The following is a 25,369-nucleotide window of genomic DNA, read 5'->3' on the forward strand; positions in this document are numbered from 1 at the left end:
ACCTTTAATTGTACCAGGCATTAAAATGAACAAGAAATTGAAGAAAACAAGGGTGGTCTAATAATTTTTCCATGATTGTACATTTTGGAACATAAGTAACATATATAATTGACTTCATCTGACCCCAGACCAAACAGATGGGGACCCACTGTTATATGATAGTGACATTGTCTAGTTCAATGGGAAGGAAGGAACAAGAAACACTTGTATTTTGTTCAATTCATCCCAGTAATGTAAAAGGAAATATTTCCTCGATAGGGGGCTCTTGGTGAATCTCTCGCACCGGCACTGACGATGCTGAAACAAATTGTTTCACCCACAGTTCTTGATAGAGAGTTTCCATCAAGTGGCCCTGGCTCCACGGAGAGGACTGTTTCTATCAGGAGCAGCAGAGCCAAGGGCTTTTCTAGGAGACTCAACGCGCTGAAGAGACTCTTCTGTGAGTGATGAGTCTGCCTGAGGACAAAGGGGCAATGTTCTCAAGACCTGGGATTGGTCTTAATGCGGTGTGGCGCTCTGAAGCCAGAATCAAGCCCTAAAGCTCCTTCCTGCTCATATATCGTCTTTATCTGTGGCCCTCCATGCAGTCATGGAGGGTGAGGGCCATTCAGTCTGGCCTCTGATGGAACCTAAATCACTGATATCATCTGGTGAAGTCGGCAGGGCAAAATGAGCTTGGTTACTCGTTTGTTTTCAATGGAAAATCACTGTTAAAAAATGTCTCCAAAAATGTTTTGGACACTAGCTTGTCCTTGTTCTATATTAATGATATTGCTAGATATTTCTTGCTATTTTTATGTCATGCAATACAAGTCATATTATGTTTATAATATGATTTTTAGCATTTTAGCACTTACCTTATATGACATATTTTTATCCTTTATATTTCTTATTTCCCCTTATTTTCTGTCTTAGTCCACTTATTATATATTGCACACTAGTTTTTGACCCTGCAATGCCACCCATCAGAAATTAAGGAGATTTATGAATGTCAAAATGATAATGATAGTAATGACAATTAGATAAAATTAAAAAGTCCCTTATTATAAAACAATTATATGTGTAATTTATCTTATTTTCAAAAATGTTTTTAACCTTGAGTAAACATATTCAAGTAACAAACAGGCATCATCATTGCTAAACACATTGAACAATAATTCAAAGCAACATAAATGATAAGAAATAAATCAATTACAATTAAAAAAATGACTCAAAACTAGTAGAAAACATGCATACAAAAATAGTAGTTTTAGCTCACGGAACACAGGAGTCGTTTTCTTTTCAAAAATCACCAAAGTGACATCATTAATCATAACCACAAACTGTAAAAACAGAAATGATCATCAGATCTTTATATTTCTGACGCTTCCTGAAAGAGACGTGTGTGACAAACGCTTCCATCAGGAAAAATAACAAAATCTGAGCTTAAAGTAACAATATTTAATCAAAATGTCTGGTGGTAGGACAGTAACTTTGGGGTTCTAAAGGGGTAGAATTGCTGTTTTTGTAAATGGAGTCTGGTGTGAAAAAATCTGTCTGACAGCAAGGTGAAGAGGAGGAAATTAAATATTAACAAAATAACATTTTGACACTCAAACATACACAATGGTTGCATTTAAATACACGAAGGACACAACTGGAAAGCTACAGAATGATACAAAAACCGCTTTAAAAAATTGACTCGCCCTTTAAAATGTAGGTTCACGTGTTCTAAAGTACATTGAAGGAGTTTTTGATCCTCACAATTGTCTTATTTAAACATATATATAAATACTCATAATCAAAATTATTATTATAAAATATTCTAAATATTTTGTATCAAATTATTATTAAAATTGTTGTTATAATAATAATAGTCATTATTATTATTATTATTATTATTATTATTATTATTATTATTATTATTATTATTATATTTAGTAATATGTTTTTTTTAGAAAATAGAGGTTAGAAAACACATCTAACATTTAATCTATTTAAAAAAAGCGAGAAAAATCCCATTTAAGTCATAATCCGTTGCAGTAGCTGTCTCCGTCCGCCAGGCGTCAGTGTTTGGACCTCTGGAGCTGCTGACTCTGCACTAGAAGAAAATTCACCAAACCCGGAAGCGTTCATGAATCGGCCGTGGCTGCTATTCATTCAGGCTGCTGTGGATTAACGCTGTTATTGTTCAGATATCCGTTCATATCGGGCGCTTGGTATATTCACCTGTAGACAGACTAACGGAGAGCAAGCATGGCTGGTCGGCTACCGGCTTGTGTTGTTGACTGCGGCACGGGGTAAGTGGCAACAATAGGACGCTAGTTAGCATTAGCATGGATTTCATTGACCACATAAGCGGCTGTCAAACTTGCAGCTAACGCCCAGTCTGGCTGCTTAGCCTGGAAGATGCTAATTCGCCACCTTTCTTTACTTATTTATGTTTGTATTGTCTTTAAAGCCAGTGTGAATCATGCAAACTAGCATGAAAAAGTGTGTGACTGCTTTATTTTGTACGTTTTTTAATTCTCAATGCTGTTTATCATTGCAAATATCTGCTGCTAGCTGACGAAGCTAATGCTACTTCCTGGACAATCCTCATAACAGAAATCCTAAAATCCACATTGTTTTTGTTGTTATTAATTAATTTACCTGTTTCTATAACTCAAACTCAAGACCTACTTTTTAGTCTAGCTTTGTCTGTCTCTCTCTGTCTAGTTATTTATTTATTGTCTTTTACTGTTCCATTCTGGCTTTTATAGAGCTTCATTTATTTGTATATCTGTCTAATTATTTACCTTATTTTACTTTTTTTGCGTAGTCTATAATTGTGTTTTACAATAATAATAATAATAATAATAATAATAATAATAATAATAATATATAATTGTGTTTTATAATGATGATAATAATAATAATACTTTAAAATATATATATATTTTAATCAGTTTTGATTATATTTTTCTGCTGTTTTAGTTTATTATGTATTATGTAATTTGTTTTACCTTTTGGTGCAGGTTGCTGCTGAGTGTTTCCTCAGCTCTTGTATTTATTTGTAATTTAATGCTGAGGTTATTACCACTTTTTATTATGAAGTCATTTCTTGCTTGGTTTGTGGCTAGGTGTGTGTGGTGTGTTTGTGTGTCTGTAGAGGGGGTTTGTTGTTTTATTGTGTAAAGCACTTTGTGTTACTATTTATTTGCATGTAAAGTGCTATATAGTTTCCAGCAAACACATAAACTAAAAGGAAGCAACTGAAACTAAACATATAACATCGTATTGCTCCCTTTTTAGGTACACAAAGCTTGGTTATGCAGGAAATACAGAACCACAGTTCATCATACCCTCATGTAAGTACATTAAAAATAACCCAAAATATGTGTTTCTCAAGTTATGGTTATTTTAACTGCAGGTTTTCATAACATGAGTTTATTGGACTATATATGTAGTTGGACTAGTAGAGATGTTGAAAAGTTGCACCCAGTAAACATTTAAAATTGAATTTACAGAGTTCTTTTGTGTGCTGGAAATCCTTGAAAACACTTGAATTTTGGTATTTACATAGGATGTCAAGTCACTTACAACAGGTGACACAAGTGTCTTCCTTTTTCTATGTGCCCCTCCCGTAGAAACCTGTCATGAAACATCATTTTGTTTGTTTATAGTACAGTAACATGTAATTTAATGTGATTTGCAATTATCAGTGGTATTTACATAATTTACCACAGCTGTAAGATACTGGAAACGCTTCAAAATAGACCTTAAATGCTTGAAAAAGTACTTGAATTTGACATTTTCAAGAAGTAAATTAAATGACTCTGAAACGTGTAACACAGTCATAGCACTGTGCATTATAAACATTGCATAATATCCTACAAAATGTGCCAACATCTCACTAAAAAAATGCTTTTATTGAAAAAATAAATAAGGAGATTAAATCTTAAGGAAACATGCCTGATTATTAATATTAGTAACTGTCATGACACTTAATTGTAAATATATGATTTTTATGTATAATTAAATAAATAGGGATCATTTAAATAATAGACTGGTAATTCTGTTGCAGAGGAGCAAAGGTAGCTTGTGTATGTACCTTTTTTTTTTTATTTGTACGTTTTTATAACAGAGTAACTATTAAATGAGGAACCTTCCTTTATGATTTGCAACAAGTGGACAGTTTTAGATCCACTTCCTTTTCACACATAGTCCCGTAAGATGAACCAGGTAGACAACTTCCCTTTCTCTTCTAAGAAAACAACGGCAGTGTAGAGCTGATGCGAAGCAAAAGTCTGTGCACGGTTACATTGAGGTACAGTACAGGCCAAAAGTTTGGACACACCCATCTCATTCAATGCGTTTTCTTTATTTTCATGACTATTTACATTGTAGATTCTCACTGAAGGCATCAAAACTATGAATGAACACATATGGAATTATGTACTTAACAAAAAAGTGTGAAATAACTGAAAACATGTCTTGTATTTTAGATTCCTCAAAGTAGCCACCCTTTGCTTACTAGAATATAAGACATGTTTTCAGTTATTTCACACTTTTTTGTTAAGTACATAATTCCACATGTGTTCATTAATAGTTTTGATGAATCTACAATGTAAATAGTCATGAAAATAAAGGAAACGCCTTGAATGAGAAGGTGTGTCCAAACTTTTGGCCTGTACTGTACAATGCCATCAACTATAGAAAAAGTAGGTTTATGATTTCCCTAAAGAGTAAAATCTTTGTTTTGTTACGTGAATTACACTCAGGATAAAATCAATATCTTGTTTTATTGCTTCATTTAAGGGTTAAAGTGTAGGAAGATGTCCTTCATTTTTGGAGTTGTGTATACAGTAAATGCTCACATGTGACACAGTATACTGGGTATACATCCACAGCAGAAAATAGTCCCTAATGGACTGTTTATTCCAGCTAAAAGCTATAGGGCAAGCTTTTACACCCAAGTTTCTTTGCAGAATTCAGGCTAACATGAAGTAAATAACTGATTTTTAAAAAATCATTTAAGGCTTAAGTATTCCTTGAGTGGCTTTTAAAGGTTTGCAACTCCAATAGGAGGCTTAAGTGTCACAGAATGTGAGCGCTGAGAAATCCAATCCGCTTTATTTATATAGCATGATTTTAGCAAACACAAGGTTTCTAAAGTGCTGCACAGAAAGATAAACACAATAAAAAGATAACGCAATAAAAGCACAATAAAAAGATTAAGTAGACAATAGAATGATAAAATACAATATGAACAAACACATGATGGGAATCTGTTTTCACTTGGACAATGCCAGCCTGATTATTTAAGTTTATGTACTCATCCCTAACTGGATAATAACATTAGTGAACTTTATTTATTTATTTATTTTTAATTAGGAGTAAGCCATGTTTCCTTAACCATGCCACAATGTTTTTTGTTGTCATTTCTGAGTCTACATGAAGTTAGTATCTGTTTAATTAAATATCGTCACATTTTTATCATCACCTCCAGGTATCGCAATCAAAGAGTCGGCCAAGGTGGGAGACCAGGCCCAGCGCAGGATGATGAAGGGTGTCGATGACCTGGACTTCTTCATCGGGGATGAAGCCATCGACAAACCATCATATGCAACAAAGGTAACTTGAACTGAGACTGGTAAATGGTAAATGGACTGCACTTATATCTCGCTTTTATCCAAAGCGCTTTACACTACAGACTACACTCTCTCACCCTATGCAACAGAGGTAGACAGGAAACTCCAACTGAGACAGATGATATTTTCTCTTGTGAAGCGGTCTGATTGAGGCTTCAAGAAGAGCTTTTAGACATTTGCTCTGCTTTGTCTTTTCTTCTCCAGTGGCCCATCCGTCATGGGATTGTGGAGGACTGGGACCTGATGGAGAGATTTATGGAGCAGGTCATCTTCAAGTATCTGCGGGCAGAACCTGAAGACCACTACTTTCTTTTGGTAAGACCAGAGCTGTAAACAGTCATGGAAAAAAATATTGAACCACCCTTTTTTTCTTATTGCATTTGTTCATTTTAATGCCTGGTACAACTAAAGGTATTTAAGAGCTGATATCTAGCCATTTTCCATGGTTTTCTTGATAATGATTTTGGTTATTATCAAGAAAACCATGAAAAATGTCTAGATATCAGCTCTCAAATGAAACTCTCATGAGCTATTTTTGTTGTTATCATTATATTTGTCCAAACAAATGTTCCTTTAGTTGTACCAGGCATTAAAATGAACAGGAAATTGAAGAAAACAATGGTCTAATAATTTTTTCCATGACTGTACTTTATCAAGAGTTACAAATGCAGATTTTTGTTTTAATTTTTTTATTATTACTGACTGACCACCAAGAATTACAAAAACTGCAAAGTAGGATCACCAAAAGTTTATAAATTTGTAACTTTGCCATGTTAAAATTTCCAAAAAATTACTAGACCTATGTTATTATACTGTTTACTTATGTTACCTCAAATGTTTACAGCTATTTTTAAACCTAGAGAAATCTGTTATTTTAATCACTGTAACAGTATGTTTAATTATGTCCTTTAATCATATCCTCTTTGCTGGTTTGTGGTTGTCTGCCAAAAGTCATTATACATTTATTTTTTGTGTATGTTTTTTACTTGGATAAAGGATTTTAGTAATTTGATGTCTTAAGTTATCGGAAAACAGCGACTCAACTTCCATGATCCAACACTCATTTACGACGTTGCTAAACTGTCTTTTGTTACTGTTTTGACTGAGAAAAACCCCTTGCAGAAACGACAAATCGTGCACTGAAGTTTATCTGTGTTGAACATATAGAGACGTTGCTTTATTGCATCCTGTATTCACATCAATTCTCTGTGTGTCCGTCTCCAGACAGAGCCTCCCCTCAACACACCAGAAAACAGAGAGTACACAGCAGAGATCATGTTTGAGTCGTTCAACGTCCCAGGTCTCTACATCGCTGTTCAGGTAAGTTTCCAAAACATCCCTGCACAAGTATTAAGTCTACAAGCCGACTGATGAACTAGAAAAGCAGTTTAAGGCCCATTTGAAACCAGACTTGTGGGCTGATGGAATTAGATTCACTCAGAATCAAATGTGATTCAATGGGGAAACGGCAATTTTCACTTCTTCTTTTTACGTTTCACAGTCTATTAAGTTTCCACTAAATCCTACACGATGTCGTCACTCAGTGTTTTCTAATCGTTGTTGCCTCACTTTTAACTGCATTTTTTTGCCTGAGCCAGTGCAAGTCCGTGCATCTAACCCTGATTACATCACCTTTTATTGGTGCATCTTAAAATGTTTTTTTTTGTTCTCAGGCTGTCCTGGCGCTGGCTGCCTCCTGGACATCCAGACAGGTGGGAGAGAGGACACTGACAGGGACTGTGATCGACAGCGGAGACGGAGTCACACATGTCATCCCAGTGGTGAGGGTCTCCTTGTTCTGTTCAGGATTTCACTTTTCCCACCTCCTTCTATATGCTTAACCCACTTAGGCCTAAAACTCCTGGAAAAAATGCCTGTAAAACCTTTGGGTGATTCTAAATAACCCCCTAAAACCTGAAGTTTTTCTGGAAATTCAACAGAAGTGTCAACGCCTTCTAAATAATCGATTTTTCAGCCTCTGTAGCAGATAGAAATGAAATTCAAAAAGTATTTGAGAGCTTATAGCTGTGGCTTTCATGCATGAGAAGTTGAGTTTATTTGTCCAGCCATTCAATAAAGTTGTTTTTTTTAAATCAATGTGTTGCACTGCGACACTCCCACATGTATTCTGATGCATTTCATTGGCCAAGAGACCGAAAATAGGTGGAAAAAACTACAAATACTACAAAACGACGTATCCGCTTTCCCTGCTTTAATGGTAGAAAAACACAACAGCGCCCCTGGTTTTAACGGTAGAAATGCAGTAATGCTTTTCCCGGCTTATATGGGTTAACTTGTGTACGTTTGTGTCCCAGGCTGAAGGCTACGTCATCGGTAGCTGCATCAAGCACATCCCCATCGCTGGTCGAGACATCACGTACTTCACCCAACAGCTGCTGAGGGAGCGAGAGGTGGGGATTCCTCCGGAGCAATCCCTGGAGACGGCTAAAGCTGTCAAGGTGAGTGTTTTTCTGCAACTTTAAAAGCTGCTTAAATGCAAATATTTACTAACCCAGACAGTATTGGATGTTTTACAGAAAAGTGACAAAACTGGAGGAACAAGTGCAGCTCACTGTTTGTTTTAAACTCCACCCAAAAGCTATCTTCTTAGTATCAAACATTCTTTGTCCATTTAAAAGGAAACATGTGTACCAAACTAAATGTTTGGGAATTTCCCACTAAACCCTCACCTGACGCAGCTTTCCTATAAAGATGTTAATTTCTCACAGGATCAAATGTCAAATAGAGGTTGTACTGAAGTCTTTTTAAGGACATGATGTTCTTGACTTTTGGTCATTCTCTGTTCCTTTACGGAAACCTTAGAAAAGGCCCCTTAAAAGGAAGTAATGCCCTCAACAGATGGGGCTGGTTGTTGGTGCGCTGTTGCATTTCTCAGCCTGGCCACTAGAGGTCAGCGCTGCTACAGGAATATAAACTCTGAACCAAAAGTTGTTTCATGGCACATTTTACTCACTGTTGACTCATTTTGACTACAATATATAAGTCCTGCACATCTATGGAATCAGTACAGTCATGGATAAAAGTTGGGAGAACTCAAAAATATCTTTTGTGCAGTCCAACACAGTTACAATGACATAAATCATGTAGAAAGAAAGAGCTTCAAGTCGAATTTCTTTGACAAGTTATTTCCCATATGTACATTTCTCTACATGCCTACAAGTTTTACCAATATTTGAGGAAACGAATGGGGGCTCCATATGTTATAGACTATATTAAAGCATTTACATTTTTACAACCTCTACTGTCCTCTTCTCTCAGCTCTGTGTAAACAGCCTGCAGTTCAGTTTTAATGAAGTTTGTCACATGACTTTTGGTCTCAGTCAAGTCGTTCATAGCCTCACAGCTGCACTAAGGAACACAGAATGTAATGTTTTTTTACAGGATCTGATTAATGCAAATGGTTCATTCTTCAGACAAAGTTAAATGAGAAATATAGAATAAAGTCATTTTGATGCTACATCACGATTTTCAGCTTAGATTCGGTAGATTTTTCCTGACTGTAGTGTTTGTTAGGGCCATTGGAAATTTGAAAATCCAGCGATAATTTCGTTTTTTACAGTTTCTGGCCATGTTAAATGGTGTCATTTTTTATTGTTCTTTTTTTAAGAAAACATGCTTTTCAGACTGCCAGTGGCTTGTTGGGTTCAGAGGGTTCACTAACATCTGGTTTGGCATTTTTTGACATTGCTATAGTATCTTCTAAAAGCTGTACAACATTGTTTTGTTTTTTAGGAGCGGTACAGCTACGTCTGCCCTGACCTGGTGAAGGAGTTTAACAAGTACGACACAGACGGCTCCAAGTGGATCAAACAGTACACGGGCATCAACGCCATCTCCAAGAAGGAGTTCACCATCGATGTGGGCTACGAACGCTTCCTGGGGCCAGAGATCTTCTTCCACCCTGAGGTATCATAAATCGTTCATCAAGATATATTATTGTATCTAAAATGTCGGCTTGTCAGAGTGAAAAAATCTGAATTCTTCACCTTGAAAACCAATATTCTCGACCGGCCCTTTAATTGAGCTCTATATAATTAAATCTGTTCATTTGTTTTCCAAAAAAAAAGAACTGGTTGCAATATAAATGTTTGTTGCTTTCAATATTTCCTGCCACCTCATATGAGTATCAGTGGTGGAAAAAGTATTCAGATCTTACTTAAGTAAAAGTACTAATAACACATTGTGAAATTACTTCACTACAAGTAAAAGTCCTGCATTCAAAACTTACTGAAGTAAAAGTAGAAAAGTATCAGCATCAAAATGTACTTCAAGTATCAAAAGTAAAGTAGTTGTTATGCAGAATGGACCAATTTACAGTGTTGTATTCTACATATTCCACATATATTATTGGATTATTATTGATTATTGGCATTTCAATTTTCTCAAGGTAGGGCTCATTTTAACTACTTAATATACTTTTATGAGGTTTAATATTAGGAAAATGTCTAATAACTTTAAATGTATAATGTTTTTTATGTTAACAAAAAAATATCTAGACCTAAAAAGTAACGAAAGCTGTCAGCTAAATATAGTGGAGTAAAAAGTACAATATTCGCCTCAAAATGTAGTGAACTACAAGTATAAAGTTACATAAAATGGAAATACTCAAGTAAAGTACAACTGTATCAAAATTGTACTTAAGTACAGTACTTTACTAAATGTATTGAGTTACATTCCACCATTAATGACAGTCAATGAGTTAATCTAATGAAGTTTTTTGCTCTTTCCTCTCATCCAGTTTGCCAACCCAGACTTCACCCAGCCGATCTCAGAGGTGGTGGATGAGGTCATCCAGAACTGTCCGATCGATGTCAGACGTCCACTGTACAAGGTACAGAAACACATCTACATCTACAGCTGCTGCAGACCCTGTTCCTCTGTGTTTCTGGTTTTTATCAACGTCTGCCTCCTCTTTGTTCTGCAGAACATCGTGCTCTCCGGAGGCTCCACCATGTTCAGGGACTTCGGCAGACGCATGCAGAGGGACCTCAAGAGGACCGTGGACGCACGGCTGAAAATGAGCGAAGAGCTGAGCGGCGGCAAGTTGAAGGTGAGGAAATGAAGATTAGTCCAACGTACAGAAGCCCATTTCTGCCATTTAAATGAAGACAAATAAGCATATAAGTCATCATAATGAGAAGATCTTGAAATTGAAATTAATGACATGCCATTTTAAAAACGACTTACTATCTAAAATAATGACAAAATATTAAACAAAATGACAAGAATGATAACAAAGTGAGAATCCACACTGAAATAATGTAATAATAATAACTTGGTATTTAAAAAATGACTACAAAATAATGAAAAATGTTATCAAAATATAGTGTATGTTTTAAAAATGTTATTATTTTGAGGTATCTCATATCTTTTTCTAACATAGTTGGGATGTTGTCTAAATCTTCCATAAAACAGAATTCTATTCTAATTTTAATCCTTTTTGACAGGAATTTAAAGGAAAACTGCACAAAAACAATATATTTTATATTCAAATTTTTTGTTTTTGTAAATATACACTAAATTCTGAATTTGATGCATTCTGTTTTCTTTTACACATCAAAATTGTTTTAAAATCAAGGTTGTAACTTATTTCGAGAGAGTTTCTCATTAAAATGACCTACATGGTTACTTTTTTCATCACATTTTATTATTTTTTTTGTGGCAAAAATGGGTGTACATACCCTTGAAAAGCAATCATTGAGGACGAAACCCTCATTTACAATGATGTCGAGAGCACAGAAGAGAACATAATGAAAGAACAAACAACAACAGAAAAAACACTTGAAAAACATTAAAAACAGTTACAGTCAAAGGCAGAGTTAGTAATCATCATAGTTTTAAACTGGCCCATAGTTATAACTGTGGAGTTAGAGTGAATTTTGTAAGATGTTCCAGGTAGATGCAGCAGAAAGTATTTGTCCGGGGAACATTGAGCTTTAAGCAATCACTTGTGTTTGTTTCATTCAAACAAGATCTTATATACAAGATCAGTTTGTTTGTTTTTTAATAAAAAGTATGCAATGAGAAAATGTAATGTTTTCCTGCACCCTGCATATTAAGTTTGTGTAAATATAAAGTAGTTTACTGGAAGTTTGTCTTGTTTTTTTCAATACTGACTGAGTCATTCTCATTGTTTGCAGCCGAAGCCCATCGATGTGCAAGTCATCACTCATCACATGCAGAGGTACGCTGTCTGGTTCGGAGGATCAATGCTGGCGTCTACTGTGAGTACCAAACCAATACTTTCAGCCTCTCTAACAACACATAATCAGCCCTCCTGCAGCTTCTGCAGCAAATAGGAGACGACAGAAATGTATGCATGTTCCTTTTGAGTTTTCTCTTAAAACAGATCCAATTATCAGTTGTACTAGACCAGGGGCAGGCAACCTGAGGCTCTGGAGCCACATGTGGCTCTTCCTTTCTGTTTCTTTACATTTTAATTTTCATTGATTGTTGCTGTAGGCCAAAAAAATGTGTATTCTTCAATTATAAAAATGTGTTGCTTCTATACAGCATTATATTTTATGTTATTTTTACATTTTAGTGAACTAAAATGTGCACCGTAGCTTCAGAAAGTCTACGGCTCGGCATCTTAACTTCTGAATTTTGCCAACATGAAGTCTAGTTTTTAGTTTCCCTTCCATTCCAAATCTCCTAAGATATTTATTCAGTGTCAAGCCTCTCATTTGCACTTGGGTCCTGGCTGCATTCTGATAAAATCATACAAATAAATGCTCAATATGACCTATTAGTTTCTTGGTAAGGTCATTTAGACTCAGTAGGCAGTTTCATCTTCATTGTAAGGCTCACAATAAGGTATGCGGCTCTTTTAGGATATTTTTTTCCTTTTTTGGCCAACAATGGCTCTTTAGTTAGTAAAGGTTGCCGACCCCTGGTCAGTGGTGAAATGTAACTAAGTACATTTACTCAAGTACTGTACTTAAGTACAATTTTGAGGTAATTGTACTTTACTTGAGTATTTCCATTTTATGTAACTTTGTACTTCTACTCCATTACATTTTGAGGCAAATATTGTACTTTTTACTCTACTACATTTAGCTGATAGCTTTTAGTTTGTTTAGTTTTCAGTTCGAGATTTCACATAAAAAAATATGATCAATTTAAAGTGATTAGACTTTTTAAAAAAATGTTTTATTAAACCTCCTTACAGTATATTAAGTAGTTAAAATGAGCCCTGTCTTTACAAAATTAAAGCCCTTACCTAAATGCATCAGTACAAATAATCTAATAATATATTTGGATTGTATAAAACAATCTGAGTGGGTTCATTCTGCAGAACGAGTACTTTTACTTTTGATACTTTAAGTACTTTATGATGCTGATACTTTTGTACTTTTACTTCAGTAAGTTTTGGATGCAGGACTTTTACTTGTAGTGGAGTAATTTCACAGTGTGGTATTAGTACTTTTACTTAAGTAAAGGATCTGAATACTTCTTCCACCACTGCCCCTGGTCTATACAGACTTTATCTATGAAAATAAAAGGAAGAAGTTCTAACCAGGACCTTTTCTGTTTCGCCAGCCCGAGTTCTACCAAGTGTGCCACACCAAGAAAGACTACGAGGAGATCGGGCCGAGCATCTGCCGCCACAACCCCGTATTCGGAGTCATGTCTTAGGCATCGGATCAGAGGAGTGCATTCAGCGGAGGCCGATGGGGAGGAGAAGAAAAAAAAAAAAGCAGGAAGCGCCGCAAGACCTCACATGCTGTGGAAGTCCCATGGGCCTTTGCACAGACAGACCTCCGACAGACCTGTTCATTCGGATAAAGCGACAGTGGACCAAACAAACTGCCAAAACAGCGGCAACATCCTCACAAATTAGAGGAAAGAGGTGACCCAGCCCAAAGGATCCTCAAATAAAAATGTTTACTGCAAGTAGGTTAATAATAGGTGATAAATCTTTAATTTCTGCGTGCCTCGTATATGTACTTATAATATCTTCACAGGGTTGTAATATGTAATTAATCAACATGAGTCCTGTATAAATGCACTTCTTTGTGTATATGGGTTGGGTTCTTGCTATATGTTATATACATAGACATGCTTAGTTAGATCATTTTCCACAAACTATAAAAAAAAAAAGCAAACTCTTTGATCATCAAATAAGTGCAAACATACAAAAATACAATCACCAAACTTACTGACCATTCCTGATTTTCTTTTTCTGTTTTGTGTTTCCCCTCAGTACCTGGGAGAAATATTTATTTGAATTTAGATGATTAAAAACAGGTCAGGCATTTAAAAAATATTATCAGTCTGTTCAAATAATTTTCCCCAGGTTTGTTTTTTTTTCCCGCAGCATTGTGACAAATCGTCGCCGCTTTCCTTTGACCGTTTTTATTTGTATTAATCATCTCAACTTGTCTTGGAAAAAAAAAAAGAAGAAGCGTATTAATATATGAACATGCAGTTTGAATGACTGTTGTTGGACCATCACTGTTGCCTAGATCTCAGTTATACTGGATAGCCTTGTACTGTACCAAATCTGGATTTCAATGCTGGCATTCCAATAAATGCCAAGGAGATATTTCTACAGTTGTGAGCTCTGTTTTTTGTTAAGAACGTGATTTTCTTTGGGTTTATCTTATCTAGCTCCTTTCATAGTGCCGTATGTCCTGCTATATTGCCTGATAGATCTGTGTCTGCTCTTCACCTTTGGGCAATCATAGTGATCCCACGAAGGCGTGATATTCTGCCCTTTCATAGTGCAGTCCAGCATCACGGAACGAGGTGGGAGGAGACGATAGTGATGTGCAACAGAGGAGCAGAAGTGCTGCACAGTAGCAGAGTGCTAATAAGCTACACAGTTAGCTCTGTAGCAGTACAGTGTGTATGTGCTGCAGCAGCATGTGTTCACTTAGCGACCTCCTTTTGTTTACAACAAGCACCGGACACTGTGCAAAGTAAGCGATGCCGGTTTGTTTACGATCAGCGGCAGACACCACATGTACAGTTAGCATGCCGGTTGGTTTACAGTCAGCAGCAGCAGTTAGCGATGGTGTCCGCAGCTGTTGTGCAGCTGAACAGTGATTCGACGACTGTCACGGCCAACTGGGAGGTGTTCGTTAGACGGCCCGTTCATCGTGGTCCTGCTTCCAACAGTTCCACCAATTTTCTGCCTCTGTGGCAGAAAATTGGTGGTATCATTTGATCCCGGCATCCCCCATCCCAAGTTCATAGTGGAAGCGAGACTTTACAGAGCCGTAAATGTCCCGGCATGAAACGGAACTATGAAAGAGGCTATAGTCTCCTTCTCTCCTCAACATAACACCGCTATATTTGTTGTGAGGGTAAACCCCCTGTAACTGTATCCCTTCAGACTGACCAACACATGATGCAAGAGTTTATTTTTATTGAGCCTCTTCATGCATCTGATTGGTCAGTATGGAGTAGGAAACTGTGTCCACAGAGGTTTTTCTTGCAGTAGAGTAATGGACATGTGGATATACATTCCAGCCATTTAGTAAATAAGGTTTTATTTTATGTATTTGGATATTGAGTGCATTAGAAAGCAAAAACTGAGTGAAAATGGCTAAAGAAGCATGAAAGAGTAAGTCTAAACAGATCGACCAGCAGACTGAGACATGTCTCCTGCAGAGAGGCTGAAGGTGCTCGTTTTCTTGGCCTTGTTCTTTGGAGCGGTAGGATTTCTCTTCACGCTGCTCTCCTGTGGGACGGAGTACTGGCTGCTGGCTGCTGAGTCCTGCAGCCGGACAGAAGACGGCTACGGAGGAAGAAGAAGCACTGAGGTATTTAAACTGAGCTCTTCCCGTGTATTTGTGTAGCTCCTTTCAAACACAATTCAAAGAAATGGATCAGAGCATCTAAGAAATAAATAAATCTGATCTATCCCTTTAATTGATTATATAAGTGTGGTTGTATGACGTACATATCCTTGTCGTCAGGCATCCATCAATGCTTTTGCCAAGGCACCGGACTCCATTGACAAAAACACTAATTTTACCTGACAGAACAAAGGAGTTGCTCGTCCATGGTTGCCTTGATCAGTTAGTTAGTTTGTATTATCGTGTTTTGAAGGGTAAGTTCAAATTCACCAAAGTCATCCAATAACAAAAGAACTAACCTGATCAGGGCAGCGGTAGACCAGAAACTCCAGTGTTCTTCAAGGCAAAATTACACTTTTTTTCAATGGAGTCTGGTGGTGTAGATAAAGGCTTGAGTTCCTCACCAGAAAGCATAGACTGTATAAAATAAAGGCAAGGTAAAGCAATGAAAACATTCTACCTATAGTGTATGCTTAAACTGATATTGATTTATTTAAAAAAAATTCTCTCTCCGATCTTAGGCCCACTGTAATGAATAAAAAATTATAAAATAGATAAAGATATAGATAAAAAGATTTTGAGGAAATATCTTTTTCCAGAATAAAAAGTAACCTACTTTGAGAGTTAAATTGCATATTATAATAATTATTATAATGATAATAATACATTCAATTTATATAGCTCTTCAGCATCTATAACGTTAACGATCATTTATTACATACATACATGGACAAAGTCAAATATGTATATAGTACAGTACTATGCAGAAGCCTGTTTTGATAACGGACGCTTTGATTTTGAAAGGACGAAAAGGTTTTCTGGTTAAGAAAAAGAAAATACACATGCAGTAAATAAATCCAATCACAGGTAAACATAGAGCTGCCTTAAATTCTCAGATAGTACACAAAATATGCCTAAAAGATTCTATTTCATGCACTTGCATCAAAGCACAATACACTTAATTTTTTATCACAAAACAACAAACAGGACACAGAACTTTCTTTAGCCCTTCCTTCTCTTTACTTAGATCCTCCAGTTATCAGAGTATTCCTTAAAACTTGAGCTTGAATGTAGGAAAGTGGAGTAAATTCTCCAGCTGTCCACAATAGATTCATATTTCATGAGTGCACATTTAGTTTCCTGCTGGCTGCAGCTCCTTGTCTTCACTTTACACCATCCATCAAACACTGTGTATTTACAGAAACACATTGCTCTGCAATCTGCTGTTGTAGTTGTGCAGCAGACTGTGGACACTCAAACACCTGTTGAGTCTGGCTTTTATGTGCAGGGACGTTAAAATGCTGTTATTTAGCATTATTTAGTCAACCCAGATTGTACTACAGTGATGTAATCTTCACATATCACAAATCAAATTATTGTTTTTTTGATTCTTCAGGCTGTAAACGATGTGAGGGTCTTCCATGAGGGTTTATTTTGGCGGTGCTCCTTCGTAGCTGTTTCTGATGAACTCTCTATATGGGACCTTTGGATTTGTAAGAACTTCACATTAATATGATGAAATTATGATCCAGATTTTCATTATAATTGCCTCCTTCCCTTCAGCAGCAAATCAGCCTCCATCAAAGATCTGCAATGCTGCTTTCCTCTTTCCATTTCCTGTTAATGAGCCAATGAGATCACGGGTGGAGCCGCACAGTCTCCCCATAGAACCGTATGAACATCACTCTGCTATTGGTTGGTATTTATTTTATGAATATTTTATGTCTAAATGATATATGATCTTTCATGAGGCCTCATCTCGCAGTTTTTAGGACCTTCTGGAGCATCTTCCTGGTCACAGGCCTGGGGAGTGTTGTCATTGGAGGATTTGTTGTTGTCTGTGCCGGCCCACTGACCAATCACAGACTCTATAAAGTGGGCGGGACCCTTCTGCTTTGTGGAGGTAAGAACAAAACACTGTGGATTAATTCATTGTATTGGCAAACTTTATGAAATAATGATTAAGCATCTGGGGATAATGAGATTGTTTCTCAAGATAATTAGAAAGTTTCTCAAATTAATGAAAAACTTTCTTAAAAATAATGATTTAGTATCTAAAAATAACGAGATACTTACAAATAAGGAGAAACTTTCTTAAAAAATAATGAGAAAACTTTCAAAATAATGGTTTAATATCTAAAAACATTGAGGAAAATGTCAAAATAATGATTTAGTATCTAGAGATAATGAGATTCTTTCTCAAGATTATGAAAATGTTTCTCCATTTAATAAAAACCTTTCTTAAAAATGATTTAGTATTTAAAAATAAAGAGAAACATTTCAAAATAGTGACTTAGTATCTGGAAATAATGACAAACTTTCTTGAAATAGTGACTAAGTAACTAAAAAGACGTTTATGGGGATAATGAATTAATGAAAAACTTTCTTAAAAATAATGATTTAGTGTCTAAAAATCATGAAAACCTTTTCAAAATAATGAAAATGGTTCTCAACATTATGAATAAGTATCTGTTAGTAATGAGATACTTACAAATAATGAGAAACTTTCTTAAAAATAATGACTTAGTATCTAAAAATAATGGGAAAAAATCAAAATAAAGGTTTAGTATCTGGAGAAAATGACATTCTTTCTCAAGATAATGAAAATGTTACTCTGTTTAATAAAAACCTTTCTTTAAAATAATGATTTAGTATCTTAAAATCATGAGAAATATTCTCAAAATAATTACTAAGTATCTGGAAATAATGAGATTCTTTCTCAAGATAATGAAAATGTTTTTCCATTTAATAAAAACCTTTCTTAAAAAAATAATATGTTTCTCCAATTCTCATTATTTGAGATATAAGTTCATTATTTTAAGAAAGCTAGTCATTATAATGACTTGGCAGAAATGCGCTTCCATAAAAATTATCTAATGTAATTTTCTGGACCAAAAGGAACTAACCTCACTTATATTATCATAACATATATCCTTTAACAAAATTGTGAGAAAATATAATCTTTATAATGACTTAAATAAGATTTATTTTGAATATTGCTCAGCTGAAAGTGAATTAGTTGTTTGGCTTTTATTTTGAAAGTCTGCTGTTGGGCAGAGTGCACTCATTAGGTATTGTTGCTGACAGCTGAAGCTTTATGCACAGAAAATATCAATAATTTGTGAGAGAAAATGTTTGTGGAGCACTTTCAATAGCAAAACTGTCATTTTAAAGATAGTTAAAGTAGGAAAAACTCTTGAAAATGCAACTGTACCAATTAAATGATAGGGTTATCTGAGAAGGCAGAGATCTACAACAAAAGGGTTGTTCATGTGCTGCGTCCATGAATTTCTCAGAAAGGTCATTACTCTGAACAGAAGTGAAAAATTTCATGTGCAGACAAATAAAATGAAGTGCAGTGATGGTGGAGGGTCTCAGCTGGTGGTCAGTTCAGCACGTCTGCTTGGTCTTCATGTGTCTTGGGTTGAGAAAATCAATAGGTTAGAGGAAGAAATGTGACCTGAAGTGTTGCCAGCATTTGTGGTCACATGTGCTCCGGCCCCAAAATATTACAATAATGCATGCAATGTAGTAATAATGGAAATGAGGAGTTCAACTGTGAAACACTCGCCTCGGGGCTTTCTGCAGCTGCTTTCAGCCAAGAGTTTGGATTCTCATCATACTTTCTTTAACCCAAAATATTTGTTTATTCAAATTAATAAAACCAAATTTTAACCCCTTAACATCTAGTTTTATACTTTTTTTTAAATGGCTGTTTTTATCACTGTCAGTATCATATTTTACATGTGTTTACCGAACATTTATAATAACACTTTATGAAATATATTTTAATTTGGGGTTCATTTTTTATTTGATTTGATTTAATTTCAGTTCATTTTAAACACATTTCCCTCAAATTCACTTTAAATTTTGGGAGATTTTGGTATCTTCTTCTGATAGAATTTTAAATACAAATTTAAAGTCAACTATGTTAGACTATTGATGACATAAATAATGAAAAAAAAACACATATATTTTATGTTTTTTCATTATTTATAAATGTATTTTTGTTATTTTTAACAGAAAAACAAGAAATGTAACTAATTATGGCTTTTAATTGTGTGTTAAAAAGCAAAACAATACTTGATTAAATTAAGAATGAGACTTTCTTACTATTTTTATGTTTTCCCTTCAATTTTAATTTAAAAAATCTAAATTCAATTATATTTGTATATGTAATTCCCTCCCTTTACTTTCCAGTTTTGGGAGGTGGTTGCTCCCATGTTGAAGCTCTTGGCTGAGCCTTTATTCTTTCTCTCTTATGACCTTTTCTTTCACTCAGGAATTCAGTTTGAGAAATGGTGGGAAGACTTCCCAGAGTTTACCCTCCATAGATGACTGAAACTGTTCAACAAGGTGTCAAAGTTGACAGTAATATTTTCCAAAGTCTTGGAAAAGCTGGCTTCTATATGTCACCCATAATCAATATCATCAATCTCAGCAGATTCAGCATTCATCTGCTCAGTCATGGCTGCCAATATATTAGAATGTCATCATAAATCAAATGTCTTGCTTAACATCCACACAGAGAAAACATGACTTGTGAGCCAACACATTATTGTCAATGTACGGGATAGTGCAAAAATAAAAAAAGACGCATACGTCAGTCCATGTGAGTTTAAAGAACATTTACATCTTCTGCAAAGATGAAGGTAAAGATTGAAGTCCAAACACTAAAAAGCACATTTTTAAGAGCTTTTGTAAGAAATAATTCCAACATCCTGGTGTCCTAAAATAAGATCCCGTACGATGAAACTGCATCCCGGAAGTAGCATCACCATGGGGTCTATAGAGAATTCCTCTATGGGATTTTTGCATTGGATTTTGGATCATGGCAGAAAATCAGCTCTGTGGCAAACACACAATTCTGATGCTGAAAGATTTTGTTCAGCATGATAATCTTCACAATTGAACACCACTTTTATAATGTGACTTGAACGTCACTAGTGTTAGCTTCAGACACTCTCCGACAAGCTAACCAGCTGTTTTGACAAGCTAGCGAATAAGCAGCCTAATGAATTGTTTATTAATATAATTTGCAATCTACAAGAGTTTGCAAGAGCACTGAAAAACAGGACTAGAGGCTGTGAGACGGACTAGTGAGAGAGTTCCTGTCCTCGTCCGGTTTAATGACATTTAATATGCCCGACAACCACTGTAGTCTCATTTAGCCACTTGTTAGCACCGGCCTTTTTAAGGACACGTAAAAACATCAAAATTCACAAGTGGGGGTATTTACTTATGTATCTTATGTCGTACAACAAAACGCAAACATCTCTAAACCCTTTATCAGGCAAAGAACCATATTTGGCAACTTGAGCGGATATCTATAACAGGTCTCCCCGTTCTTCGTGAGGTCATAGAACCACATGGATTTCCATGGAACCAATCAGTAAATCATACAAGATTCAAGCTTTCCTTTATTTTCATTGTATTAAAAAACTATACAACTAACTATACGTGTGCTTCTCAAATATAAGGTGCTTTAAAAAAGACATTCCGACATTACGCATTTTGTAATAAGTAGTCTAAAAAGATAATAAATAGTTTAAAGGTAAAAGATAAAGTGGTGATGGATGCAAATGATGTGTTATTGTCTATTTAGGGTTGCTGTGGGAAAGAGACTATAATAAATATAATAATAATAATAATAATGACTCAGTTTACCTCGATTTGCAATATAAAAATGAAACATTTTGCAAAAAGTCTTGTAATATCCTCCAATAACACTTCAGGGTTGACATTTTCAATTTCCAGGAGTGCCCTATAAAGGGTTAACCACGGACCTTATTTCAGACATTTAACCAAAAACCCATTCAAAATCCTCATTGAGTTTGAGAGGTTAGACCCCAGGGCGCTAAAATGCTAACTTACGACCAGGTTTAAGAACTCACTCCTGTGGTGCCATATAGAGCTACTTTACAAGGCTGTTAAATTTTTATTTTTACAACCCACAAATGTAAAGGTCACCTTTTAAAAAGCAGAAAAACATAAACACAAAGATGTTTATCTCTAGCATTTTTCCCTGTGTCTGTCAGGTCTGTGTCTGCTGGCAGTGCTGGTCATGTATCTGATGTGGGTCCAGGTCCTGGACACTCTGGAGCAGTTCACTAACCATCAGAGAGTCTCCACCTGCCCCTCCTTCCATCTCAGCATCGAGCACGGCCCTTCGTTCCTCCTGGCTCCAGTCTCTGTCTTCTTCTGCCTGCTGGCCGGCCTGCTCTTCGTCCTGATTGGTCGGAGCATTCAGGAGATCCAGCTAGATAAAGGAGACAAAGTTCCTGAACTTCCAGCAACTGATATTGATCTGTAATTCCCTGTGAAGTGCAGCAGCTCACAAAAACTAAATGTGCAAATATTAAATGTGCATGTTGTCCTAACTGAGGTTTAATCAGGTAAAATAAATGGTGTGGCAAGTTATTTAAAACAAATATTAATTGCATGCAACTTTTTACTGTTCTATGACAAAATATTGTATAAAACATTGCCCCCTGAAATGTAAAGAAATATCAACAAGGAAGACACTACAAATGGCAACAAATAAATATAAAACAACTACAAAAATGCACAGAAAGTGATAAAAAAAATATGATGAGAAATTCAAAACGCCTGCAGAGAGACATAAAGAATCATAGAGACACAAAAAAGGTGCAAAACAACCTCAAAAAGACACAAATCAACTACAAAGAGTGACAAAGCAACAACAAAGAGACAAAAAAAGACTTTAAGGAGACACAGAATGACTTCAAAGTTGTGCAAAATAGCTACAAAGACACTCAAAGCGACTATGAAATGGGGCAAAACAACCACAAAGACATGCTAATAACTATAAAGAGACACAAAATTGCTACAAAAAAACAAAAAATGACCACAAAGAAACACAAAACAACTACAAAGAGACCAAAACAGCTACAAATAGATGCTGCTAAGACACATGAAGAAACCACAAAGTGAAAAAAAAGAGGCAACAACTCAAAAGTTTATGTCTCTTGCCCTTATGTAGAAAAGATGGTGGGACTTTTTGCATGCCCAGGAGCCCTTTTTCTCATAATCCGTCGATGCATATGAATGTCAATTTTGCAACTTTCTTGCTGACATAAAACAACTGAAATGCAGAAAAAGTGTCAGGAAGCAATTTCTTTTCTACAAATAAGAATCTTTTTAGTATTTACGGCGTCAACAAATATATAAATATCTTGTAGAAGAAGTCCACCCACACAAATATCAGAGACACAAAGACAGCAGTGGCCACGCAGGATGATTGACAGGTGGTCACTCAGACTGTATGCTTGGATCTTCCCATCAGCGAAGATAATTGGAATTCTTAATTTGAAGTTGGTCATTATAAAAGATTTTTCTAATCTATTAAACAGATCCCAATGTGATTAATACTCCAATACTCCCACTCTGCTTTTATTATAATTGATAAATCAATTTTGACAAAAGTGGAGAGTAGAAGGCTGGTGTGTACACTGAAGGATTGAGTAGATTGAGTGTGACCGCGCCTGCCTGTCATCAGGTTGAAGCGCTGAAATATTGGGTCAAAGGGATGGAGATAATAATAAATTAGACTGTCATAATCCATTTTCTGACAGGAGGGCCACTTCAGGGACACCTTTCAGGGTGTGTAAAACACACAACTGCCACTAGAGGACAGTGTTGACTCAGGATAATGTTGGGATACTGTTTCTAACCTCATTAAATCACTCCATCTCCAGTCCTCTTTCCAATGATGTCCAACAGCATCACAGCAGAATGCAAAGTTGCAGTGTTCGCATCAGATTAGGCCTGCAGAGGATAGAACCAGCAGAGAAATTTGTAAGTGATAATTAATTCCTGTAATTTTCCTGACAAACAAAAGAAAATTATTTTTTTTCTCCAAGTTTGGTATGGTTAACATTATATTTGAAGACGAAGGGGGGGTGGTGGAAGCCCACAGTCACACCTTGATAATTGGAAAAGGCAAACAGAAGTGAGACCTCAAGATGTTACAGTGACAAAAGGGAGAGGAAAGTGGGGGAGGACAGGGAAAGAAAGAGAGTTGACACCGCTCATCAGCGACTCTTTCAATATTCTTTCATGTCTGACGCTCCTGTGCCTTTCCATCCCTTCTCTTCTTAATCTCCGCTGTGAACTAGGTGAGTATAATTACACCGGAGCATGTCACATTCACTTCCCCGGCCCTCACCGTGTTTAAACATCTGTCACCTCCGCTGCCTCGCCACCAACAGCCAACGCAGTCATGGGTTTAAAGGGTGATCTTAATTTTCTAATGAAAACGAGGGGATCTAGTCATAATGCTCGCTTTCTATCTTTGAAAGCAGGATCGTGGCAGATTCATTACTCGGGGCCGGAAGTGGATGAGGTGCTGTTGTAGCTGTCAGCGTTGGACTCACACACACTCTACTAGTTGTCCTTAACATCACATCATCACTGGGTCTTTGTCCTCAGGAGATAGGACTGTCCACAGCAATTACTGCAGGGGCAACAAAGACTTCCGAAGAAGCAACTTCAGGCAACTCTTCTCTTATGTGCTTTTATAGTCAGACAAAGTTTTTCATTTAATTCTTCACTGGTGAATTTAGAGCTGTAGTAGGGGGTGAAGAGTTTAGAGGTGTTTTCTTGCTAAAGTGTAATAATGTGGTTCGCTAAGCAAACTTTGTGTGGTGTGATTTCATACGAAATGAATGCAAAGACACATTTCTCATCATTTGCGTATTTGCGCAACAACTCAAGCAAGAAATTCGCACAATGTTGGAAAACCCTTTCTGCTTTTACGCTCTCCTGTATAACATAGCCCTGATTGATCTGGACAGGCTTGATAAAGCATGAATTCAACATTTTTACAAATCTGCAACATTATTTTATTATTTAACTCAAAAACGTCAATATAGGGCGTTTGTACAGGGAGCAAAATACAACTCATATTTACATTTTACTCTCCGCCATCGCTATCTTGTTGATGTAGTACTAGTGATTGATGGCATTGCAGAGTTTAAATGGTGGATGTCACACTAAGGGTGGGAGAGTGGGTAGATGAGGCGAACAAACTTTCACCCACATTTTTTCATGTAATTTCTGTGGCTCACGTCACCCTCTTTACTACATCACTGCCACAACTTGAAACAATCTATTTTGTCATTAAGGTTGGAGATCTTTTTGCATTGGCATTCAGATGTGATTTTCTTATGTGCGGACCTGAAGTATGATTATATAGAGCGACAGACTTGTCATTTTCCAGTGTCTTTCTCCACTATGTCTCATGAACAGGTGGCAACAAAATGTGAGGACTTCTCACTTGATTTATTACCTCAAACAAAGTTCTTGTGGCAACATTATGGTCTCAATCGCTAGTTTCAAGTCTTCTTCAGGGCAATATGATGTTAACTGTGTGAATATTTATCCCATTTAGAAGAAAATAGATGAGAAAGAAGCTTATGATTTGGGGCATGGCTACCTTTGATTGACAGGTCGCTATCAGGATAGAAGCAAAGCAAAACATTGCTTATCCACAGCACTGTGTACGTCTAAACAGCTGCAAACTAGTTTGCCATGTTTTCGTCTCAGAATTTTGACACTTTCTCCATGTGTTTTCATTTCATGAAAGTTTATTTGAACATATTGGTCATTTAAAAATGTCTTGTTCAGTGTTCGGTTACAGTAAAAGACACTCCAAGGAGCTGGCTGTTCAATAAGTAATGTACATTTTGTTGTAGTGTTAACAGTTTTTTTTAAAGATTAATCCATCAAAGCGCCATATATATAATTATTATTATAATTTTTATTCATTTATTTTTTTCATTTTTCATTTAGATTTTGGTTGACTTACTGCCCAATGGCCAATAAAACAGTAGAGAGAGGGCCGAGATGTCGTTGGCCCCTTCTGCTGTCAATCAATCAATTAGCCACTCACATCATGGCCCGACGACT

At 36.1% G+C, this 25,369-nt stretch overlaps 2 protein-coding genes across 2 annotated transcripts; both read left to right on the forward strand.

Moving 5' to 3' along the window:
* The first annotated feature begins 2,083 nt into the window (after window positions 1-2,083).
* LOC131962804 (actin-related protein 3) lies at window positions 2,084-14,189 on the forward strand. Its single transcript, XM_059327887.1, has 12 exons — window positions 2,084-2,279; window positions 3,274-3,329; window positions 5,471-5,595; window positions 5,817-5,927; window positions 6,837-6,932; window positions 7,286-7,393; window positions 7,928-8,071; window positions 9,366-9,539; window positions 10,372-10,464; window positions 10,558-10,683; window positions 11,774-11,857; window positions 13,176-14,189. Exons 1-12 carry the CDS (start codon window positions 2,236-2,238, stop codon window positions 13,269-13,271), a joined length of 1,257 nt encoding a protein of 418 aa, XP_059183870.1. The 5' UTR covers window positions 2,084-2,235; the 3' UTR covers window positions 13,272-14,189.
* Window positions 14,190-15,238: 1,049 nt separating this feature from the next.
* Window positions 15,239-21,752, forward strand: LOC131963182 (transmembrane protein 182-like). The gene is made up of 5 exons (XM_059328335.1): window positions 15,239-15,403; window positions 16,836-16,932; window positions 17,006-17,134; window positions 17,205-17,342; window positions 21,478-21,752. Exons 1-5 carry the CDS (start codon window positions 15,239-15,241, stop codon window positions 21,750-21,752), a joined length of 804 nt encoding a protein of 267 aa, XP_059184318.1.
* The last annotated feature ends 3,617 nt before the right edge of the window (window positions 21,753-25,369 follow it).

This window comes from Centropristis striata, chromosome 24 (assembly GCF_030273125.1).
Source record: "Centropristis striata isolate RG_2023a ecotype Rhode Island chromosome 24, C.striata_1.0, whole genome shotgun sequence".
Taxonomy (NCBI): Eukaryota; Metazoa; Chordata; class Actinopteri; order Perciformes; family Serranidae; genus Centropristis; species Centropristis striata.